Here is a 22411-nt window from a genome sequence, read left to right on the forward strand (position 1 = left end):
TGGATAGAGGCTTAGCCCGTAGCAGGAACTACTTAGGTTAGGCATATGAAAGGACTTGCTGATGGTTTCTGATCTGAGTTTGCTATTCTCATGTTACCAGAAATGTCATTGCCAGGGGGGTCAAAAAATGTCCCCAACCTCTGGGTGAAACTTGGAGGATGTAGGTTGCTACTTTAAGAGGAGTGACTGATTTCTGTGGGTCAGCACAGGGCCCAGGACCTCTGGGACAAACCTGTGCCGTTCCCCCGAAGTTCAGTTCTTGTGCACCCATCAGCTGGTTCCTGGCCACACGCCCATCGTCCCGGCACTGACACACGGAAGCCCACACAAGGGCGTGGACATATGACTATGGGGTTGAGGCTTCAGCCCTCAGCTCAGGTCACAGATGGCAAAGCAGCTGTGCAGGTGAACCACATGCCAGGGAACGAAGTGTGTCCCGCTGAGCTTTGTATTCCAGAGGCACTTGGCAGATGATAAACCCACAAGACAGGACCAGCCCCTAGAGAGGCCCCTGAGAGAAACTGGGGCAACGAAGCCCTGAAACCTCACTCCTCCTGGTTCCTCCGATCATGTGTTGGGGAAGAGTGAGGTGCATCTTTACACTAAGACCCAAGTCTGCGAGAGGGAAGAGGGAGAAGCCTCTGGCCCAGACAGACCCTATCAGCTAGCCGCTCCTCCCTCCACGCCTCTCTCTGATCACTATCTCCTGCCACCCTCCTCCCCAGGTCCCACGCTTGGGTGTCAGACCAGCGCCAAGAGTCATTCTGCTGCAGAAATCAGCTGAAGGTAGCCTTTTCTGATTGCTAGAAAAAATTAAGTCCACAGGAAACTAAGTTTCTCTTCTGTTATGTTTTTTTCTTAAACTACTGGCACCCACTTCCTGTTTACATGACAGTGTCACGTCAGATAGCTTATGTTTTAGCGCAGAACTGAAGGGCTATCATAATATTAAGCTAGTGAATGACTATTCCATGGTGCTCTGCAAAATGGCACCAAGTCTCTGTTAGACGGGTCCAAGAGTGAGAATCACTGCTACAGTTGTCCAGTGTCTGGTGGAAAGGTGTGTGGGTCGATGGGCACGAGGGTGGGGAGGCAGGCAGATGGCACTGCGCTGGAGAGGCCAGGGGCCCCGACCCCAGAGCCAGGTGGTCCTGGGCAGCTGTGGGTCTGAGGCAGGGGACAGATCTGGCTACCGAGGGTCTCTTCTTGTCCCTACAGATCATCTCCCAGACATGGCCCTACCTGAGCATGATCATGGAAAACAAGGTCCGGGAGAAACTTGAGCCTAAGATACAGGAGAAGAGCGCCCACCTGAGGACCTTTGCCTTCACCAAGCTCTACTTTGGTCAGAAGGTTGGACTTGCTGTGCGGTGTTGCCTCCGTCCCCAGCCCCCACCTGTACCTCCCAGCCTCTAGGTCTCAGGGCAGACCCCTCATCCAGAGTCCTGCCACCACCCTCTCAGCAGGTCCTAAGGAAGCCTGGCTCAGAGAGAGCAAAGAGAGGTGGGAAATAATTCCACTTTTCTTAAGCAAAATTTTGAAAACACGCTCTGCAGTATAAGCCAGCTGGAGCCAAAGATGTGCAAGTCACACTCCCTACTCTCAGGTGGGAAGAACACACTCTCATGGTATGAGATAGTGCCTCAGAGCAGCATGTAAACTCTCTGCTAACTGGATTCTGGCAATCAAGCCAATCAATGTGCAAGGCCACACTAGTTCCACGAGGAGAATAAGTGACCTATGATAAAAGAAGCTTGTGTGTAACCTATCTGACATCATGTCCCTACTCTAGACTGAGTTTCCTATTCCACCCTCTTGATCCACTCCACCTGCCCCCAAGGGCCCCATTGATGTAAGTCTTATCTTGATCATCTGAAAATGCAAATGCATCCCCTGGCAGAGGACCATTGTGAAGACGGTAAGTCAGAGGCACTGGCTTCTGGTCTGTCCTGGAACAAGCAGGTGTCAGGATGCGGGCCAGCCTGCGGAGAGCTGTCTGCTCACCCTGGGGCATGTGCCTGGCTCTGAGCTGGGGGTGGAACAGGCATGCCTCAGCCCTGAAAACTGGTTTGTATTCCTCTGCCTCTGCCAGGACTAGCTTGCTGGTCCATTTGTTCATTCTCTGGTTCATTCACATATGACTTAGTGAGCACGGCTGTGTGGGAGGCACCGTGGACAGGAGAGTGTGGCTGTGCCCCTGCCTTCAGGAAGGTCACAGTCCTGTTGCGGAGGCAGTCACATAAACTGTGGATGACAACATGGCGGTGTATGCGCTATAGTGAAGGAATGCATGAATTCAAGAGTGGGGGAGTAGTCAGGGAAGACTTCCCGGATGGCATGATGGCTCAGCTGGCATTTGAGGATTTCATTACCCTGAGAGCGCAGACGGCTGCGTCTGAAGCAGACCCTGCTCAGCCGGGCCGCTTGCCCGGTAATAATGCCTGTGGGATGTGCTGCTGCTAGAAAGTCATCCCTTGCCAGCAGTAGAATCAGGCCTAGAGATAGCTAATCCTAAGGGATGATTTTTACTATGTCAGGAGAACCCAGGGGGCCCAGCAGGCTGACCAGATGCTCCAGCCCTGCAAAAATACCTGACTCCTGCTCCTGGCATTCAAAGCCCTTTAACATCTGGCTCCTCCCACCCAGCCCCACCTTGGATCTCCCATCCCCCTTCCTTCCTCCCCTCTCCATTGGTGGGGGGATCATGAGGACTTCTCAATGACCTTCCTGGCCTCGGCCAGGACTCAGTGCACTCAGTTTCCTTTACATCCCATGAGTGTCTGGCTCCTAATTCCTGTGCCCATGCCCAGGTCTGCTCTTGCCATGATGACCTTGAGCCAGTGACTTAACCTCTTGGAGCTCCAGTGTCCTCATCTGTAAAAAGAAAGGACCCACTTCTGAGGGTGGTTGTGAAGTGTGACTAAAAGGCCTGGCCTCAGGGCCACTCTGCTCGGCTATGTGAGCAGTGCTCTGAGTAGGACACTGGCCGAGAGAAGGCCAGTGGGGGCCAATGTCTAGCCCTGTGCCCTCACCTAACAGTGAGCCCTGGGCCAGGGCTGTCCCGCCTGGCACAGAGCAGCTGCTGTTGGTGGTCACCCCCTCTCTGTGCTGTGGGCTTCCAGGCAGCAGCCTTCCCAGGACCCAGCTCTGTCCTCAGTGCCCAGGAGCAGGCTGCAGGGGAGTCAGTGGCAGTGCCCCACACCCCAGGCTGCCCCTAGCTTTTCTGGGTCTAGTGGCCCTGGAAGCCAAGGCAGAGCCAGGCGCTGTGCAGTCTGCAGCTTCTGTAATTCTGGGGTCCCCTTTAAAGAAAAAGAATCTAAAACTTAAAATGTAAAATTAGGATAAAAATGAATATTAAAGATGAGAAAGAATGAGAAACAAATCACAGCAAGCTATACATTTTAAAAGCTGATAGATCACACATATCACCAACTCTGGAAAAACTATAAAATAATTTTAATTAACTGCTTGACATGTCCCTATAATGTTTATTTTCCCTGCAATTTTGACTCCCCACTCTTCGATAACATTTTCATGTGACATTTGTAAGTATCACTTTCTGTGGAGAGAGTAGAAAGCTAATAGGATCTGTCTTCTAGTATGGTTGATTGAATTACTTTCTCCAACATTTTATTAGGAAAAATTTTGAACACACACAAAAATTGAGAGAATTATGCAGTGAACCAACTGGAATACACCACTGTTAACCTTTTGCTGCTTTTGCTTTTGTACATATCCATGCATCTAGCCTTTTGGCATCTTTTTTTAAATGCATATCACCCCTAACCACTTGAGCATGCATATCACTAACTCAAACTCAATTGAAGTTTATATTTTTATTCTGGATAAATAATAACCAGATCCCACTTCAGTGCCATCCGACACAAGAAGAGTCTGGGCAGAGAGGGGGAGAAAAAGTACCTCAGAGCTCAGCCCTCAGGCCCACAAGCTGGGGACGAGGGTCAGATCCAATCCGCCAGGGACCCTGCCCTCTCCCCTGCTGTTAGGGAGCCAACTCCCCATCTACCACAACCCTTTAAATGCCTTCTCCTCCAGGAAGCCTTCATTAACAACCCCCACCAACCCCGCACTGGGTTGGGAAGTGTTCCTGATGTCCCCATAGGTTGCACTCATGCCCCCTCCATTGTCCCCTCTGCCAAGCTATGAGCCCCTGAGGGCAGGCTCACCCATCTTGCCTGGCACAGAGTAGGTATTCAGTAAATATCTGTGGTAGGAGAGAGAACGAAGGTGCACATTCTTGGAAGGGAAGTGTCAGGGTGCCCAGGACAGATGGGCTGCGCAGTGGAGTTCGGTGCTTGTGTCTCAGCCCAGGAGTGCAGGGGTCAGGTCGTTGGGGACAAAGCCCAGTGCTGGGTGGAGGCCTGGTAGTTGTCCCCCACTGTAAGACCCCTGCTGACCAGCCCTCTGGCATCTCTTGCAGTGCCCCAGGATCGTGTCAAGGTACACACTGACAAGCACAACTGGAGATGGGTGGTGCTGGACCTGCAGATATGGTGAGTCCTCCTGCCTGGGGGCCAGGCGCAGTGTGCAGGGGAACACTGTGGGAGCGGCCAGTGTGAAGTGGGGGAGCACATACACTCACAGCACACAAACCCCCTGTCCCTGTGGGGCATGGAGGAGTGTCAGGAGAATGGATGGTCGCTCTCTGACCCCTCAGCCTGGACCTGGCTTCTCCCATCACACCAGCAGCCAGCATGCTCTGGGCACCAAGGCCCAGGCAGCAGAGCTTTCTTGGAGGCCAGGGCCAGGTCACCTGGAGGGCCAAACCAGCTGCTCCTGGGAGGAGGGAGCAAGAGGAAGCCCAGGGAGCTCCAAGCACAAGCTAGGAGAGGCCGGCAGGAGAGCTGGCTCTGTGGCTCCTCAGGACCTAGAGGATGCAAAGACACAGGAATACTAGTTCAGTGGGTTGGGCACGGACATCCCTTTGGAGTGAGGTTCATAATAGGCTAGAGTAGGAGAGAAGGGAGATTGAATCCAGGAAGTTTTCCTGGAGGTGGTGAGATTTGAATTGTGCATTAAGGGACCAAGGTTCAACTCCCAAGTTCCAGAATGCTGCCGTTCCTTTCCAGTGTCTCATATTTCCTGCTTCTGGTCTAGAGGCTGGCACTGAGAGCACCCTGGGAAAACAAGTCAGCTCGGAAACACCCATCCTCCTTTGGGGGCTGGTCTCAGGTGTGATGGATACTGGGTACTCCTTACCCCAAGGCTCTGCCACAAGATCATATGAATAGTTGGGGCACATCAAGGTCAGCTGACCCAGTTTCCTAGTCGGCTCAGGCAGGCCCTGGAGGGCCCAGGTCACCCTTCCCGCCTTCCCAGGGTTGCTGTGATATCGGGCTCCTCTGCCTGTGCCCCCACCTCCTCTTCCCCTTAGTCTTTCCCTTCAGGCCTTCAGCAGGGTCTCCTGAACTTTGCCCTCAAGGATACCCATTGTGGGCTCCCTGTGCCCACCACTCGGCAAGAGCCGCCCCCTGGACTCAGTCTCCTGAGACGTAGTTACCTGTGCCCACCTCCACTGCCCCAGCAACCACCTGGGTGCAGGGCTAGATGTCCCCGGGGAAGAGACCCCGGCAGAGACAGGGCAGGGGCCCAGCGGTGGCAGAGGGGTAAGCAGTGTTCACCAAGAGCCCTTCACATCTAGGGGTATCATGGGGCACGGTGGTGCCCAGTCACTGCTGTCGTGGGCAGCGGGGGGAGATGGGACATCGGGTGCAGGGGGTCGGGGTCAGTGTGTGCACAGAGTGGAGAAAGGCTGAGGGTCATAGGAAGGTCGTATCAGGGTCAGGCAGCTCCGGGTGGGTTTCTGACCTCCCTGGGTGGCTGACCTGCCCCTCCTCCCCGCCTTCTCTCCCCCTGCCCACTTCAGCTACATCGGGGACTGTGAGATCAGCGTGGAGCTGCAGAAGGTGCAGGCTGGTGTGAACGGGATCCATGTGGGTGGGGCCAGTGGTTCTGCCCTTGCTTCCTGCCCCTGGGGTCGGGGACAGGGCAGGAGGGAGCAGGCTCATGCTGAAGCAGGTTGCCAAAAGGGGTAATGATGCCGCACATAGTGGGGCTCCAGACCCAAAGTCACAAAGCCAGAATGTGGGGGCTGGGCTTCACCAACCCACTGCTCGGCCCAAGAGACTTGGGCTGCCCGGGGAAGGGCATGGTTCTGTTTACAGACTGATGTGGTACCAGTGCTTGGGAACTGAGTGGACTGAGGAGGTGGAAATATCTTGTGGCAGGAGGAGAGGCGCTGAGTTAGAGCCAGGAAGTGCTCCTGGGTCCCTGCAGGCTGAGCCGGTCTGAAATGTGAGCCTGGCTGTGTGCACCCTCTGGCCAGCTCACCAGCAGAGGGCAATAGGAACAGCTCACGGCCCCTGGGTAGCCAGCAAAAGGGTGGCGGTGTGTGCAGGTTTCTGCACCCCAAGTGTGGACCCTGATGTGACAGCAGGTTGCTCTTACATTTGGGAGAGGCATGGGCCCTAATGAGACAGCAGTGGCTCAGATGAACCCAGCAGGGGCGAGAAGGGAGGCTGAGGTCCCTCACGGGGACCCTCTGTGCCATTCCAGCTACAGGGCACACTTCGGATCATCCTGGAGCCCCTCCTGGTGGACAAGCCCTTTGTGGGAGCCGTGACCATGTTCTTCCTTCAAAAGCCAGTGAGTCCCAGGGGCAAGAGGCAGGCCGGCCACTCCCTGTGGTAAGCACTCATCTCCCGGGCCCCAGGCACTGGGCTCGACCCAAGAATGGACACTGCCTAAGCCACCTGGACCTGGCCACTGCACACCCCTTGTCTCACGGAATTGAAGGCAGCCTGAGGAGCTCAACGCTGCTCTCCCCAAGAGCAGGGAACAGCTCGGAAGTGGCTCACAGGCCACACCGGTGGTCTGAGTGGGGAGGGGTCTGTACCTCAGAGGCTCTGAAGCGAGGCCAGCCTGTGGCCGTGTGTGGTGGCCCACTCCTGTGGTGGCCCTGGCAGGGAAGCCGCAGACCTGGGAGGGGCCCTCACAGCCTGACACCCCTGCAGAGGGCTCCCCCAGCAGGCTGGGTTCTCCGTGCAGGTGCCTGGCAGTGGGTTCTCAGCCCTGTGCTTCTGGCTCCTTGCAGCCTAACAGCCTCCCTCTGCCCCTGCAGCACCTGCAGATCAACTGGACAGGCCTGACCAACTTGCTGGACGCACTGGGCATCAGGTAGATGCTCAGGAGTGGCGGATAGTAAGCAAGGGGCCCTCAGGGCTGTGCAGTCAGTGACCGGAGCTGCCTAGTAGCTTGCCCTCCCTCCCGGCTCTCTGCGAGAGGACTGGGGTAGGCACCAAGCCCTGCCCCCTGCAGGTGTGTTTGGAGGGGGAGTGGAAACCTAACAGTGCTGGTTGGCCTCTGTGAGCAGGCACTGTGCCCAGCACACTTGTGTACACGCACGTTGTGTGTGAGCAGGGGCAGGGTGTTCTGGTCAGATGATATGTCCCATTGGAGGCCATGAGGGCTCATGGGACAGCACAGGCTCGGGAGCCAGACCAGGCTCCTGACTCTTGTCACTTAGCACCTGTGTGACTGTGGACAAGTTATTTCACCTCTCTCAGCTCCTCCTCAGTAACCATGGAGCCTGGTCCCTCGATGACAGGTCCCTGGGAGAACACGTGTGTGCGCAAGGCCCAGAGGGTGTGGGCACCTGAGTGTCTTCCTTTTGTCTGCATGCCAACCCCTCCTGACCCAGGTGTGGGGTGAGAAGCCCACATGGCCTCCCCCGATCTCCGTCGCACACAGGCATGGGAGAGGGCTGCTGTCACAGCAGAGGCCGCTGAGGAGGAGCTGGCCTGGGAAGTCGCACCTTCCTGGGACCGGGGAGGGGGCTGTGCTCAGAGCCCCGAGGGAGGGACAGCTGGTGCAGCCAGGACAAGCCCTGGCTGGCTTGCCAGGCTCGGGCAGCCATGCCTTCCCGCAGGGAGAACCCCTCACTCAGGTACTGAGGACATTCCCGCTGATCTTGGTTCCCCGGATGCAGAGAATCCAGTCATGCATTTTTTTCATTCAAAAAGTACTCAGCACCTGCTGTGTGGCAGTTGTCCTAGGCTATGTTCCTATCCCTCTCTGGGGAGATGGAATCAGGCAGTAAACAGAATTTTGATGGGACAGATATCAGGGAGTGGAAGGACTACAAGGGAAAACCCTTGCCCAGCATTTACTGTGCCCTAGGCTCTGTTTGCAGCACTGTACACACACTGGCTCATCTTCATAATAGCCCTAGGAGGTAGGCATCATTATCCTTAGTTTAGAGATGAGGAAACTGAGGTCCAGAGAGGATGGCAACTTACCCAAGGTCACACAGCCCATGGGTGGAGGAGCCAAGATTCTAACACAAGTTCCAGGCTATCACTCTTAGCTACCAGGCTGTGGTGCCTCAGAGAAGAGCAAAGCAGGACCTGGTCAGTGGCTGTCAGAATATATGCCCCCAGCCAGGCAGGCCAGGGTCAGGGCTGTGCTCTCCTGGGCAGGGCCCAGCCCACCAAACTCTGCTCCAGGGGCTGGGCGGGGCATGCAGCCTGGGGGAGGTAGGGCCACCCCTCCATAGCCGGTCGTGCCTGCTGTCCCCAGCAATGCATCAAATGGCCTGCTGGAGGACCTCATCGCCACCTACCTGGTGCTGCCCAACCGTGTGACTGTGCCAGTGAAGAAGGGGCTGGACGTGACCAGCCTGCGCTTCCCTCTGCCCTGTGTGAGTACCACAGTGACCACAGAGGCTGGGCCTGGTATTGGGGGACAGGCAGGCTAGAGAACAGAACGCATTCTCAGTTGGCAACCCTTATTTCCTCCCTGGGAGGGCCTAGTACCCCCATTTTATAGGGCAAAGACTGAGTCTTGGGAAGGCTGAATGACTGCCCCAAAGTCACCCACCTGGGGAGGGGCAAAGCCCAGATGGCATTCCTTGCTGGATCCTGGTCCCACTGTGCAGGCTGGGTTGGGGACTGTGGGCAGCCACCGCCATCCCCAGAAGCTCTAGGAGCCTCCCATCCTTCCTTCAGGGACGTGAGGCCCCCCTGACCCCATCACTCGGTGGGAAGGACCCTTGCCATCTGCTGGAAGGAGAATGCTCCCGGATGTGGGCTCTCCTGGGGGCTCAGCTCCGCTGCACGCTCCATCCTGGGTGCGGCGCAGGAGGCCCCCGAGCACAGCTACGTGGCCTCCCTGCAGAAGGTGGCCTGGCTGTGGCCCAGAGCCCTTCAGGGCTGGAAGTCAGGGCCTCAGCATGGGGGAAAATGCCCATTTCCCCATCAGCACCTGTGAGGCATTGGCCTACTCAGGCTATGAAGGGTGTGGTCTGGGCCAGCCAGGGAGGAAGAACCTATGTCATCTCAGCCTTCCCATGTCATACCACTACATGACTGGCAGTCTTAGAATAAAGACACAACACTGTTACTTACATCATAACCACTGAAAACACTGTCCTTAGGATAAATGCCACTCAAGATGTTCTGTCTAGTTGTGACCATTTAAACTCATTTGGAATAGTTCCTCTCTGTGTGTTTGTGAGAACGGGCCATGGATATTTGCATTGATTCCATTCCATTTAATATTTTTAGGATTTAATTTTTACCTTCTTTTTACAATCATGTAAAATATTTGCATACTTCCAGTCCAGTGTTAAAAAACAAATTTTATTTTAAGGAGTCTGACATAATCTCCACCTTCCCCCTACAAATAGTGGTTTATCCTTCCACTGTTTTCCATTATTTGTCTTCTAATATGAGCAGGTGCATACATGTGGTTGTGCGTACAGCTCTGATTATAGTCAGTCTCCCTTTCTTTGAGGGATGGCAGGACGCCACAGTTTTCCCCACCTAGCCTGTCTGACTTCATATGGTATGAGGAACACTTTATATTTTTGCCAATATGCCTTTAGGGCTAGAAGTGGGATTGCTGGGTCAGAAAGTAAACGCAGGGTACAGAGACGGGAAATGTAGGAGGAGAGCACCTCAGGTGGCCTGGTTGCTGGCACAGCAGGAACTGACTGCCCTTGAATAGGCCACTCCCATGGCAGGCTGGAGGCAGGGAAGGTCTAGAAGGCCAGGAATGTGGGTGGGCGCCACACTGCCACAGATAGAGCCCCCGGCCCTGCCGTCATGTGCAGTGTGGTCTTGGCCGGAGCCTGCTGACTCTGGTTTGTCTCCCTGTCCAGACTACGAGAGGGTGAGATCGGGCTGGGGCACATTTGATGGTTTCAGCTCTGATGCTGTGGGACTTGTGGGCTGGCACAGCTCAGGAAGCAGTTGTGAGCACCAGGCTGGGGCGTTTTCCAAGGAGTCATCAGAGTCCACTTGCTGGAGGCAGAGAAGTTGGCCCAGAAGGACAGCTTTCTGGGGATCCAGGGCAAGTCAGACCCCTACACCAAGGTGAGCATTGGCCTGCAGAATTCCTGGAGCAGGACCGTCTCCAAGAACCTGAACCCCACCTGGAATGAGGTGTTTGAGGTGAGGGTCTCCTGGGCCACTCTTGGCTGCTCTTGATGCCCTCCAGGGTCCATTCTAGGTTGTGCTGGGCCCCGAGAAGGAAAGGCCTTGCCCTCATGGGTCTCACATACCATACCCATGGGCCGCAGGAGTGGACCTGGAGGACAGGCATGCTGCTCTGAGTGATCCCTACTTCCCTTACCCACAAGGCTTCTAGAGGTGGGCTGTGGTGGCCCTGTAGCAGGACAGCTTCTTGCCAAATTCCTACCTCCCTGACCCAGCAGAGTCAGCTCTGTCAGAAGTCTCAAATCAGAGTAGAAAAGAGAACCTCAGAGGAAGTTCTGCCCCAGTCCTCTTGGTGTCCCCTGCCAGAGCTGGGCACCAGGAGCCTGAAGTTCTTTAAGCTCAGCCGCAATCTTCATGTGAAATGCTCTGGAAGCTGCCAGCCCCAGGCAGAACACACAGCGGTCACTGCCCCTGAGCCCCACCTGCCATGGGCTTGCCCAGTCCTCCCCACCCTGCTGGGGAGGGTGTCACTCCCTTCCAGGTGGAGTTCTCCAAGCACTGAGGCCAGAACCTGCCCAGGCCTCCAAGCTGGCAGGTGGCAAGGCTGGAATCTGGGCCCCGCTTGGGTCATGCCTGAGGTCTGCTTCATTGGCTGTTATGGCCTGCAGGCTGTCACTTCTTTCCTTTCAGTTCATAGTGTATGAAGTCCCCGGGCAGGACCTGGAGGTGGACCTGTATGACGAGGACCCTGACAAGGACAACTTCCTGGGCAGGTAAGGGGAGGGCCCACCTGGGCCTGGGGCCCTTGCTTCCATCACTCAGTGACCTCACCGGTCACTCTGACATGGTGACTGTCAGGCACGCTGCCCCATTGTTCCACATTCTTACCACAAGCCTCCTTCCTAAATGTCTCCTGAGTGCCTAGCCCTGAGCTGAGCCCTGGGGTACAGGGAGGATCCCAAGGTTTGTGTCCCATGGGCTCTGCTTTCTGCACTCCTGATAATGTACCCAGAGTTCCCACTTGGAGCAGGGGGCATGGGTGGCCAGGTTCCCAGTGCCAAGGAGCCCTGGCCACTCGCTTTGGGGCAGAACACAGAAACTCAGGGCTGTGGGAGGACTGAAATGGCCGGGCTGGGCTGACTATCAAACCTTCAAACTTGCCCATCTTTTGGCCCAGCTCTCCCTCTTCCAGGAGGTGTAAAATAAAAGCATTACTCCTGAAATATTTATTGCACAACCATCTGTGGTGGCAAAACGAAAAAGCTGAAAATAACATGAATATCCAGCCTCAGAGGACACTGAATGTTTGAATATATTTGCTGTTGCCAAACTACAGAATATCCTACAGCTTCTACAAACGAGTAGATCTGTGTGTAGGACCTGGAGGGTGTCCGTTACGTATTTGTAAGTCGGAGAAAGCAGTTCGGAGTGACCTGTGCAGTTTGATTCATCTTTCCAGGGAGGACTCTTGCTACGTATGTTTGTATGACTGCAGAGAAAAGCTTGGAAGCAGACTATTCACACTGCTCATCTCAGAGGCTGGGGCTAGGAAGTGGAAAAGAGTTTTACCGAAATCTTCATAGTTGTATATTGTTTTGCTTGTTTCCATGAACATGTAATTTTACAAAGCAGAAAAAAAACAAAGTGGGAGGGGTATAATCTGATGGCCTAAGAAACAGCTCACTACTAGATGTTGCTTATCATTTTTATTTTTCATCTGAATGACAAAAGTTCCAAGTTTTGTAAAATTGCAGTTTAGAAGTGTTTGTGATTCCTGTTTTATGTAACTGATTTCAAGCCTAGTTAGAGCTCAGGCACATTTCTCACAGTTACACAGAATTAATGTTCCCCTGGCTGTCAGGATCTTCCATTTGGGATGGGGTCAGGGTAGGTGGGAGGCACACTGTGAATGTGGCTGTTACCTCCTCTCACACACACTTGCCAATCATACTTGGAGAGCACCTGGGGCAGTTTTGGAAATGGGGGGGGCATTAGGGGTTGTCACAATGGCTGTGGGAGGTGGTATCACTGGCCTTTAGAGAGCACAGGACAGGGAAGCTCAGTTCCTGCAGTGCCCGGGCAGCTTTGTACAGTGAGGAAGCACCCCACCCAGATGCCAACAGCACGTCACTGCGGAGTCCAGAGCCACGGCCCAGCCCACCTTGCCACCTGTTCCCCTCGGGGCTCGCCTGCTGCGCAGGGCAGCATGCCCACGGCCCTGATGGGTAGACAGCCCTTCCTTTGCTTGAGTTCAGAGTGGTCTCCCACTGGTTCCTTGGGGTGAATAAGATCCTCTGCCTTGAGGGCCCCACTCAAATAACTGAAAATAGATTCCAGAGCGGGCCTCTGCCTCCCACCTCCTCGTTGCAGAGCTGATCCCCACTCCCTGTGCATTCCAGCCTGCAGATCTGCCTCGGGGATGTCATGACGAACAGAGCAGTGGATGAGGTAGAGTGGGTGCCTGCAACCCCCTCCTGGTGGACATCACTGTTTCCATCCCACAGTGTAGCACTTCTGTCGTATAACCACCTCTACCTGTCCCTCAAGCCCAGGGCCCACTGCCTAGGCTGGTTCACTTTTTCCCTGAAGCCCCTATTAGGGCCCCACCAGGTCCCAGAACTGAGCGGCCTGAAGGAGTCACTGGCCCTGCCCACTCCTGAGCCTTTCTCCCCCTGCAGTGGTTTGTCCTGAATGGCACAACCAGCAGGTGGCTGCACCTGCGCCTGGAGTGGCTTTCACCAATCACTGACCCGGACGCTCTGGCCAAGGTGAGGGGGCTGTCCGGGCCTCCCAGCAGAAAGCATGGTAGAACTTGTGGCAGGCCTGGCCCATGGGCGGGCTGTGCATGTGGAGGGAGGGAGGGGGAACTTGCGGTCCTCTGGCGAGTCCTCCCGGAGAACATGCCCCTCAGCCCTCATCTCCTCCCAAGGCAGCTCCTGATTTCTCAGCAGACAGCCTCTGAGCATCTCCCCCGTCTTCAGGAATGATGGGACCCTTGCAAGCCTGTCAGCCTAGCTCATGGGGGCAGTCCACCCTGTGTCTGACTTGAATCAGATATTCTGCAGTTTAGCCTCAGCCTCCGAATGCTAGGTTGTAAGGGATCTTATGTCTAGTCTGGAGTTCAAGGGCTGGCTGGCTTCCTCCTGCCATGAGGAGGCGTCTCCAAACCCTGTCTGTCTCCTGCTGCTGGGACCCCTAGTGAGAGACTGTGTCTGCTTGTAGGACCAGAGTGGCCCTTCCACTGCCATCCTTGTGGTCTTCTTAGTGCCTGCAACCTGCCGGTGAGTGGGGGCATGGCCAGAGAGTCACACACACCCTGCCTTTTGCTAGCTCTCTCACATGGCCACCTGTTGCTCACTTACCTTATTCTTGTGCTGCAGAGAAACGCTTTTGACTACCCGAATGGCGAATATCGAGCCAAAAAGCAAGGGTGTGTGTGTGTGTGTGTAGGGTGGGTGTGTGTGTAAACTCGAGTGAAAGCAAGTCACAGCTCCTTTTCCCCAGAGTAAGCACAGCCTCCTGCCTTCTGGGAAGCCGTCAGTGTGCACGCAGCCTGGGGATGGCAAGGGTCGCCTTTCTTCAGGACCACTATGTTCTGGGCACTGGGCTTGGTAACTCACCGCCCCTCCCCCACACAGTCAGTATACCTGAGTCCCATGATGACTGGGTATCCATTTTCACTGCCATTTTACAAAAGAGGACCCAGAAGGTTGAGTGCCTGGGCCACACAGCTACGGGAGGGGCGAGAACTTGACTCCACCCTGTCTGTCCCCACCGCTCCAGGGGACAAGAGCTTGTGCCAGCCAGGCCCAGCTCTGGCCTCAGCCCCGTCCTGGGGCTTGCGCAGTGATGGCAGCCAGGGCCCCTGGGAGCACCAGGGTACCTCTCTCAGAGGGAAGCGACTGGCTGGCTCCTGGTCCCATATGCTCCTGGGGCCTGGGGCTGGTCTCTCAAGCTGACACTGATGGTGCCACCTTCATTGAGGTGGATTTTTGCCCCCTCAAAGTCAGCAGAGATCCTTCCTATGTCAAGGTGCCTGTAGGCAAGAAGACACACATGAGCAAGGTGAGCTTGGTGTGCAGCTATGGGACAAAGAAATGGGGTCCCCAGTCCTTCTCAAGGAGAGAAGCAAAAGAAAATTAGAGAACTGAAAAAGATAACTGAATGCCTCGTAGGTGCCAGGATACAGTCCAGGCATTTTATATTAGTGTTCAGAACAACCTCACAGAATAGTTTAACAGCTCAAGAATCTGAGAGTCAGAGGTCAGTGACTTGCCCAAGGGCACATGCTGGATAGAGAGCAGCAGACCCAGGGCCTAAGCGTGGGCATGGCTCCAGGCCTGTGTCCTCCCGCCCGTCCAGCAGCAGCAACCCTGCGTCCCCTCCCTCCTGGAGGAGAGCTCGGAGGCTAGCATGACCTCCACCCCCTGTGGGACTTCCTGGCAATGCTCTCCTTGCCCTTGAGTCCGGATGCCCGCCCTGGGCCCCCCATAAGCTCCAGTGTGCATGCATCTGACACCTGGGCAGACAGAGGAGGCTCCCTGTGGTACTGGGTGGCTGGAGTGAGACCAGAGAGTGCTGGTAGCCTCTCTGCACAACCTGACCCTTCTTCTGCCCTCAGACCTGTCCCCACAGCAAGGACCCTGTGTGGAGCCAGGTGTTCTCCTCCTTTGTGCAGGATGTGGTGGCTGAACAGCTATGTGTGGAGGTTTGCTGGCAATTGTGCTCTGAGAACAGAGAGGCATCTGAGCCAGGAGGGGTGGGGCTTGGCTGTGCACCTTGAGCAGGTTATCCTGGCAGGGAGGTCAGCCCCAAGTCCAAGAGGGTACTGGCACCCCACATCTTCTTGAGGCCGTCACCTATGGTCACTGGGTGAGAGGTCGTGGAAGGACAAACCTTCAAGTCCCTTTGCTCTCCTGAAAAAGAGCCTTTCTGGCTGTTAGACGGCACCCAGAGGCGGCGGGTGTTAGAATCTACCCAGGACATTAGGGTGATGTACTTCTTTAAAAAAAAATTTAATCTTCACAAAATTAAAATCTGTGGGGGAGAGATGTTGTCTTTATTTTATACATGAGCAAACAGGTTCTAACAATGACTTGTCTAAGATCTCATGACCAATGAAGTGGTAGAACTGGGACCTTTGGGAGCCTCAGCTCTGGCTGGATGTGCTGTCTGGATGAGTGGCACAGCTCACTACCCGCCAAGGCCCTCGGTATTTGAGGGACTTGACCTATATGGATCATAATTGCCTCTACCCTGAGTCACTCTTTTCCCCTGAAGATAGGAAGCAGGTCTGGTCCCATTATCAAGCTTTCAGAAAAGGACCAGAGGCCAGTAGAAGCACAGTGTACACCTGCTGAACTGAACTCAGACTTGGCTGGGGCCCAGAGAGTGGTAGTGCTGCGTGTGGGGCTTAGTTAGCCTCTTGTTTTGCAACTGGTCTTGTGCCCAGGTGCTGGATGATGACCAGGAGTGTGCGCTGGGAGTCCTGGAGTTGCCCCTGTGCCAGATGCTCCCCCTGCACAGACCTCACCCTGGAGCAGCGCTTTCGGCTGGACCACTCAGGCCTGGACAGCCTCATCTCCATGAGGCTGGCGCTCCGGGTAACTTACCCCTTGCCCCCAGGGTAGCGGGCAGAGCTCTGGCTGTGGAGCAAGATGGACTGCCCCAACACGGACCGCCTGCTGTGTGCTGGGAAGAAACTGGGAGGAAGAAACTGGGAGATGGATTCACATTTTTCATCAATTTTGGAGTATTCTCAGCCATTCTCTCTTCAAATATTGCCTCTCTGGTTCTTTATTCCCTCCTCCTGGAACTCCCTCTCTGTTGGACCTCATTATCCCCTCCATGTCTTGACCTGACCTCACCTTCCAATTTTTTGCCTATTTGTGCTGCATGTTAATTTCCACAGACCGGTCTTCCAGATCACGAATTATTTCTTAGGCTGTGCCTAATCTGCTATTTTACCTGTTCCCAATTTTTATTTCATGAGCTATTTTTAATTTATAATTTTATCTTTTCCAAATTTACCTTGTCTTTTTTCACTATTTTATTATCATGTCTCTATTCTATCTTTAATCATTTGAAAACACTCATTGTGTGTCTGTTAATTCTATTGTCTAAAGATCTTGGGAGTTAACTTTGATTTTGTTGTGTCTGCTGATGCTTCTTCATGGCAACTCATTTCTGCATCTGGTGACCTGGTTTGCAAACATACACTCAGTGTTCCTTTGTGACCTGGATCAAGGTTATTCACTTGCTTTTGCTACAACCAGGCACTTCAGAGGCATTACAATCCTGCATCCATTTTTATGCTAATTTTTTAATTTGGGGTTTCAAGAGCACAGAGCAAGTATAAATACTAACTCAAAATTCATAAGGTGCCATGTTCTCAGGAAACACAAGTTCTCCCCAGCCAAAGTACAGGCTGAGGCAGACACATTCCTTGTCACCTTTCTTGGCTGGTGGGTGGAATGTTTATCCCAGAATTATTTGTTCACTGAAGAGATCCCACCTTCATGGGTCTCAGTTCAACTCCCAGCCTCACACTGACCCAAGGCTCATAAATGATCCTGAAAAACCTTAACCTTTATTTTTCAGTTTTCTCTTTTTTAACCCTAGGGTTTTTCTTACTTTCTTTGGAGTTATGCATTTAAAAGACTTTCATTTTATTGGGCATTCCTAATGAGGCTTTTCAGAATATTTTGGCTACCATATTGCTAGAAATGGAAGTCTTGCTAATTAATGACTGAGGGGAAAGGGGCAGGAGAAACACAGTGGCTGAGGTTTGAAACTTTGGTGCTAGGAGCATAGGGGTGTGTGTGGCTAGGAAACACATTTTAGGGAAGGCAGTGGTGCATAAGGTGACGGCAAGACTGGAGGAATAGATCTGAGAGTCCTCCGCACAAAGAGTGCATCCTGTGAGGGGGCTGGGTCTCCAACCACCACTGCGAGTATAGGGAAAGAAGAGGGACAGGACTGAGTCTTCATGAAGACCCACTATTTGGGCAGGAGTAAGGGAAAAGACAAAGCAGCATTGGTCAGAGGGGGCTGGGGCAGAGAGTGGTTAAGAAAGATAGGGTCTGGAAGAAAAAAAAATCCATTGGATTCAGCAGTCAGGAAGGAGCCATTTCTCAAAAGCTGAGTGCAGAGGAGGAGAAAGAGAAGTGGTAGGCCCAGCCCACAAACAACCCTGTCATTTGCTTGCACTTCCTGTGTGTAGAAGAACGAGAGATGGGGAGCCCATATACAGGATCTGAAGCCCTAAAGAAAGATCCTTTGTTCATTAAGAAGGTGGACATCAACCAGGGCTCCAAGACCCCACACCAGGGAGAGGGCCCTGCTGATTTGCCAGGCCCTCCACCCCCTGCTTCTGATACCAAAGACGCCTCCAGGAGTGCCACAACAGCCACCAATGCCACCAACTGTTGCCAGTAAACCAACACCCCAGGAGGTAGGCCCAGAGCCCAAAGGCAAGGACAGTGCCAAAGGGTTCTGGGAGCCTGTGGCGGAAAAGAGGAGTTCATCCACCATCTTCCTGATTGTCCCAGGCCCTCACTCTCCAGGGCCCATCCAGTCACCCAGACCCGTGAAATGCCCTGCCTGCCCGTTCGCATGGCCACCCAAGAGGCTGGTTCCCAACATGTCCTCACTCAACTGTCTGGCCACCTCCTGCTTTGACCTGACAGATACCAGCCTCAACAATGAGCATGTACCTCTCTGCTTAATCTTTTCTAAAATCACCTGCATGAAAAATACCTCCCTGAATGGAAAAGCAGATGTGAGCTCACGTTTCTGTGCACATTCTGGCTCTCACGTAACGACTTCATGAGAGGCAGCACTGCGTGGCAGGAAAAGCAGGCACACACCAGACAGGTGGTGTGGCTTTAACTACATGCCAACCGTAAAACAGATGCTATATTCTGGTTGGTATGTTCATTACAGCAGAAGTGTTTCCTGAGTTCTAAAGTATACTGGGATGGTATGGAAAGCTCAGAATGTGGAAGTCTGTGATCCACGGCTGCCATTTATTAAGTGGTCACTGTGGGCTTTGGATGTTGTTTCAATTTGATCATCATGATAACCCTACAAGGCAGAATTCACTATCATAAAGGTCGAAAACTCACCCAAGGTCCCACAGGAAATCATGGAATAAAGGCAGACCCACTCCAGGGTTCAAGACTTCCTTCCATGAGGTACGATAATTATATATACATGCTGGATGGAACTGACTTTCGAGTGAAAGGAACCTTACTGAGAATTATTAACCCACATGGCTCTAGGTTCCTAAAGCAGGGCATACTTCTGGCTTGGGCGTGTGGGGTGAGGCCAACACTTAGCACGTAAGAAGTGACAGGCTCTTTCTTTACAGAGGCGGGGAGCTCAGGCAGCAGGGGCTGGGCGAGATTCAGCTCGCTGTGCGCTACGTGTGTCTGCGGCGCTGCCTCAGTGTGCTCATCAACGGCTGCAGGTAAAGGGAAGCTGGGGCCAGGACAGGTCCTTGGGGAGCCTCAGGTGGACAGAAATCAGAGTGGGGGCATGGAACAATGGCAGAGGCAGGCAGCCCTAAGGTAGATAAGTCACACACAGGGAAGGAAGAAGGTTGGAAGGCCTGCACGCTGTGAGCACCAAGGTCCTCAGTGGTGCTGACAGGCTCCAAAGCCAAGGACTGCTTAGACAACCGCTGCAGAACTGGACTGGCTGGGAGCCAGTGCACTTTCTCAAGTGGGAAGCTCCAACTCCCTTTGCATATAAAGTACATGCTCTGCTCTAGACTTTGAAAAACCCATTCTTAAAACCATGCATCTGATGTTTTGTCCTCCAAATTCTGGAGACTTTTGCTCTTAGTTACCAGACTACAGGACATTTTATCCTCAAGGCCATCTATAACTGAATGGCTAGTACAGTTTTCTCTGAATGAATTTTTTTCAGTGTTTTAAAACCAGGGGCCTTTTTTCTTTAATATTTTTGAAACCAAATCAGAAACCTGATGCCCTGTACCAGCAGTGGAGCTGATCCCTACATCTGTGTCTACCTGCTGCCAGACAGGAAGTGGGCATGTCATAAGAAGACCTCAGTGGCACGGAAGACCCTGGAGCCCCTATTTGATGAGACGTAACTGGGCCCGTTGGCCTGCCTAGAGTGCCTCATGCATTTGAATATTTGCTGTGTACCTGTTGTGTGCCTGGTAGCCTGCTAGATGCTGGGAAGGGCTAGAGTTGAACAGGACAATGTGGTCTTTGCCTTCATGAAGCTTCTATACCTTACCAGAGCAGTTTAGCTGAAGAGCCACCCATGTTTCTTTCCCCTGGGGGTGGCTAAAGTGTTCCTGCTTATGAAATGTCCTATACTCTTTCTCTTTAAATGAAACCTCTGGCAATAAAAGGATTTGGATATAGTCAAACATGTATTCTTTGAATCTGCTTTAAAAGCAACAGTTAAAAATAAACATACATTGAACCTAAGGATTTAAAATTTCCTCCAAAGCTCCAGTCTTCCCTTATGCAACAAAGCATAGGGGGCAGATATGTTTCCTATATATTTACTTTTACCAGTGAGATTAATACTTCCATGTGTGTTCTTGTTGCTAATTAGTGCCCTTTTTAAGGCCACTTTGGTGATGATGAATTCCTTTGGCTTGTCTGGAAAATTTTCTCTCTTCTTCAGTACTGAGTGAGAACTTTGCCAGGTAGAGTACTCTTGGTTGGAAGTCTTCTTCTTTCAGCACCTTGCAGTCCTAAGGGAGTGGCAATGGTATATTCAAAGTTTCTGCTCATAGTCCTAAAGGTGTTCCTTATACATAACAAGCTCTTTTGTTGTTGATTTTAAGATTCTCTTATCTTTAACTTTTGATATTTTAATTATAATGTGTCTTGATGTGGGTTATACATTCACAGGAGGCCTTGGGTAGAGGTTGCCAAGTCTGCCCTTCAGATAATCCAGGCATAACTTTCTATTATAATTTTGAGAGGAAGAATTACTAACAGATTAGGTTTATATAAAAGTCAAACGTCTCCTTCCTGTGTCCCCCTATAACAATTTTGGCATCCTTTAATAACTGTGCCAGAGCTCTTTTTGAGGGCAAAACCTTCTACTTGTGTGGCTCTAGAATATAGGATGGTATCTGGCAAAGTGTTCAATAAATACTGAGGGAACAAATTCTCTCCTCCACACCCTTTCTTAATATTGATGACCCCAAAGTGTAGTTCTTGAAGGGACATATTAGTTCTTAGACATAGCTAAAGATGAATCAGGACACCTCTCTTAAAATGAGTAGTTATTGACCAAGATGAGAGGAAATCAAAATTATTAGGTATCATATCTTCCTAGGCTAGTTAGAGATGTCTTTTCTTCGGATCCTGAAGCAGAAGGAAGCAGTGATGAGATTCTGACTTCAGTACTTTGAGGTCAAATCAAAACCAAGAATATTTGTGATAACACTTGCTACCAAAGACCCATTAAAAACAAGAAATGTGATTAGAGTGTCTGTCAGTCTTAACCCAAGGACCTGAGTAGACAAGCCAATGTAAGCTATCTGTTTCATCTGCCACCTATGCTTTGTTGCAGAGGGAAGACAGGCGTAAAAATTTGGAACTTTGGAAGAAATTTTAGGCCTATAGGTTCAAGGTATGTTTATACTGTTGCTCTTAAGCCAGATTCAGAAAAAACATTTGACCAGTTTCAAATCCTTTTACTGCTAAAGAGGCTTCATTTAGAGAGAAAGAAACAGGACAATTTCTAAGTAGTTATACTGCTTAATCATTTATAAATATACTGGTTATTCACTTATAAAGCTAGTATGAAAGTTAAAAGACAAAAGAAATAAAAATATTTTTAACTACAGTAATTAGTTACGGGATACACCAGATGAAAAGATATAAAAGTGAAATTAAAATATAAAACTTGAGTTGGGGAGTAGAAATGTGGAACTTTGGAATGTGTTAAAACTTAAATTCTCAACTTAAGCTTACATATAACAACTTTTAAGCCTACCTTAATGGTAACCACAAAGCAAAAACCCACAGCAGGTACAAAAAAAATAAAGAAATCTAAGCATACTACACAAAAGAAGAAAACAAAAGAAGAAAGAACAGAGAGGAACTATAAAGCAGCCAGAAAACAATTAACTAAATGGCAATAAGAAAATACCTATCAATAATTACTTTAAATGTAAATAGACAAGAATTTCCAATCAAAAGGCATAGAGTGGCTGCATGAAAAAAAAAAAAAAAAAGGACCCATCCATCTATATAAGAGACTTCAAATAGAAACCAAAAGAAATTTAGGATAGCTTTAGACAAAATGGACTTTAAACCAAATAAGAAACAAGGACATTACATAATGATAAAAGAATCAATCCAACAAGAGGATATAACATTTATAAATACTTATGCACCCAACATAGGAGTACCTAAATATATAAAGTAAATATTAACAGACCTAAAGGAAGAAGTAGAAAACAACACCATAACTGTAGGGGACTTTAATACCCTACTTACATCAATGGATAGATCATACATAAAATCAATCAGGAAACAGTGGCTTTGAATGAAATACAGAGCAAGGGACTTATTCTATACGGAACATCCCAATAAAAAGCAAAAGGATATACATTCTTGACAAGTGCACATAGAACATTCTCCAGGGTAAATTACATGTAGGCCACAGAACAATTCAAAATAAATTTAAGAAGATTGAAATCCTATCAAGCATCTTCTCCAACCATAGGATATAAGCCTAGGAAATCAAGAAGAAAAACAGAAAATTTACAAAGCTTACCAAAAGTTTGGGATGCAGCAAAAACAGTTCTAAGAAGAAAGTGCATAGTTATGAATGCCTATATCAATGCACAAGAAATAGCAAATAAACAACCCAACTTTACACCTCAAGGAATTAGAGAACAAAGAAAGCCAAAGTTACTAGAAGGAATAACAAAATCAGAGCAGAAATAAATG

General features: G+C 51.3%; 1 protein-coding gene across 10 annotated transcripts in view; it reads left to right on the forward strand.

Annotated features, from left to right (window-relative positions):
- Window positions 1–22411, forward strand: part of LOC108388160 (extended synaptotagmin-3-like) — a 55201-nt gene that overhangs the window by 19933 nt on the left and 12857 nt on the right. For 4 of the 10 annotated variants that reach the window (XR_012129529.1, XM_073232386.1, XM_073232385.1 and 1 more), the window contains exons 3-13: window positions 1219–1353; window positions 4442–4514; window positions 6577–6707; window positions 7142–7197; window positions 8599–8719; window positions 11148–11230; window positions 12857–12905; window positions 13136–13225; window positions 13680–13738; window positions 15910–16060; window positions 18829–18927. Coding sequence is in view for 8 of the 10 variants with exons in the window: in XM_073232386.1 (XP_073088487.1) it covers window positions 1219–1353; window positions 4442–4514; window positions 6577–6707; window positions 7142–7197; window positions 8599–8719; window positions 11148–11230; window positions 12857–12905; window positions 13136–13225; window positions 13680–13738; window positions 15910–16060; window positions 18829–18927 (1047 nt within the window). In the remaining 2 variants the exon portion in view is untranslated. Of the gene's footprint in view, window positions 1–1218; window positions 1354–4441; window positions 4515–5887; window positions 5928–6576; window positions 6708–7141; window positions 7198–8598; window positions 8724–10305; window positions 10473–11147; window positions 11231–12856; window positions 12906–13135; window positions 13226–13679; window positions 13739–15909; window positions 16553–17747; window positions 17911–18828; window positions 18928–19439; window positions 21018–22411 lie in introns of those variants that run through there. The other 6 variants (XM_073232388.1, XM_073232383.1, XR_012129530.1 and 3 more) reach the window with 5 other exon arrangements.

This window comes from Manis javanica, chromosome 3 (genome assembly GCF_040802235.1).
Source record: "Manis javanica isolate MJ-LG chromosome 3, MJ_LKY, whole genome shotgun sequence".
Lineage (NCBI taxonomy): Eukaryota > Metazoa > Chordata > Mammalia > Pholidota > Manidae > Manis > Manis javanica.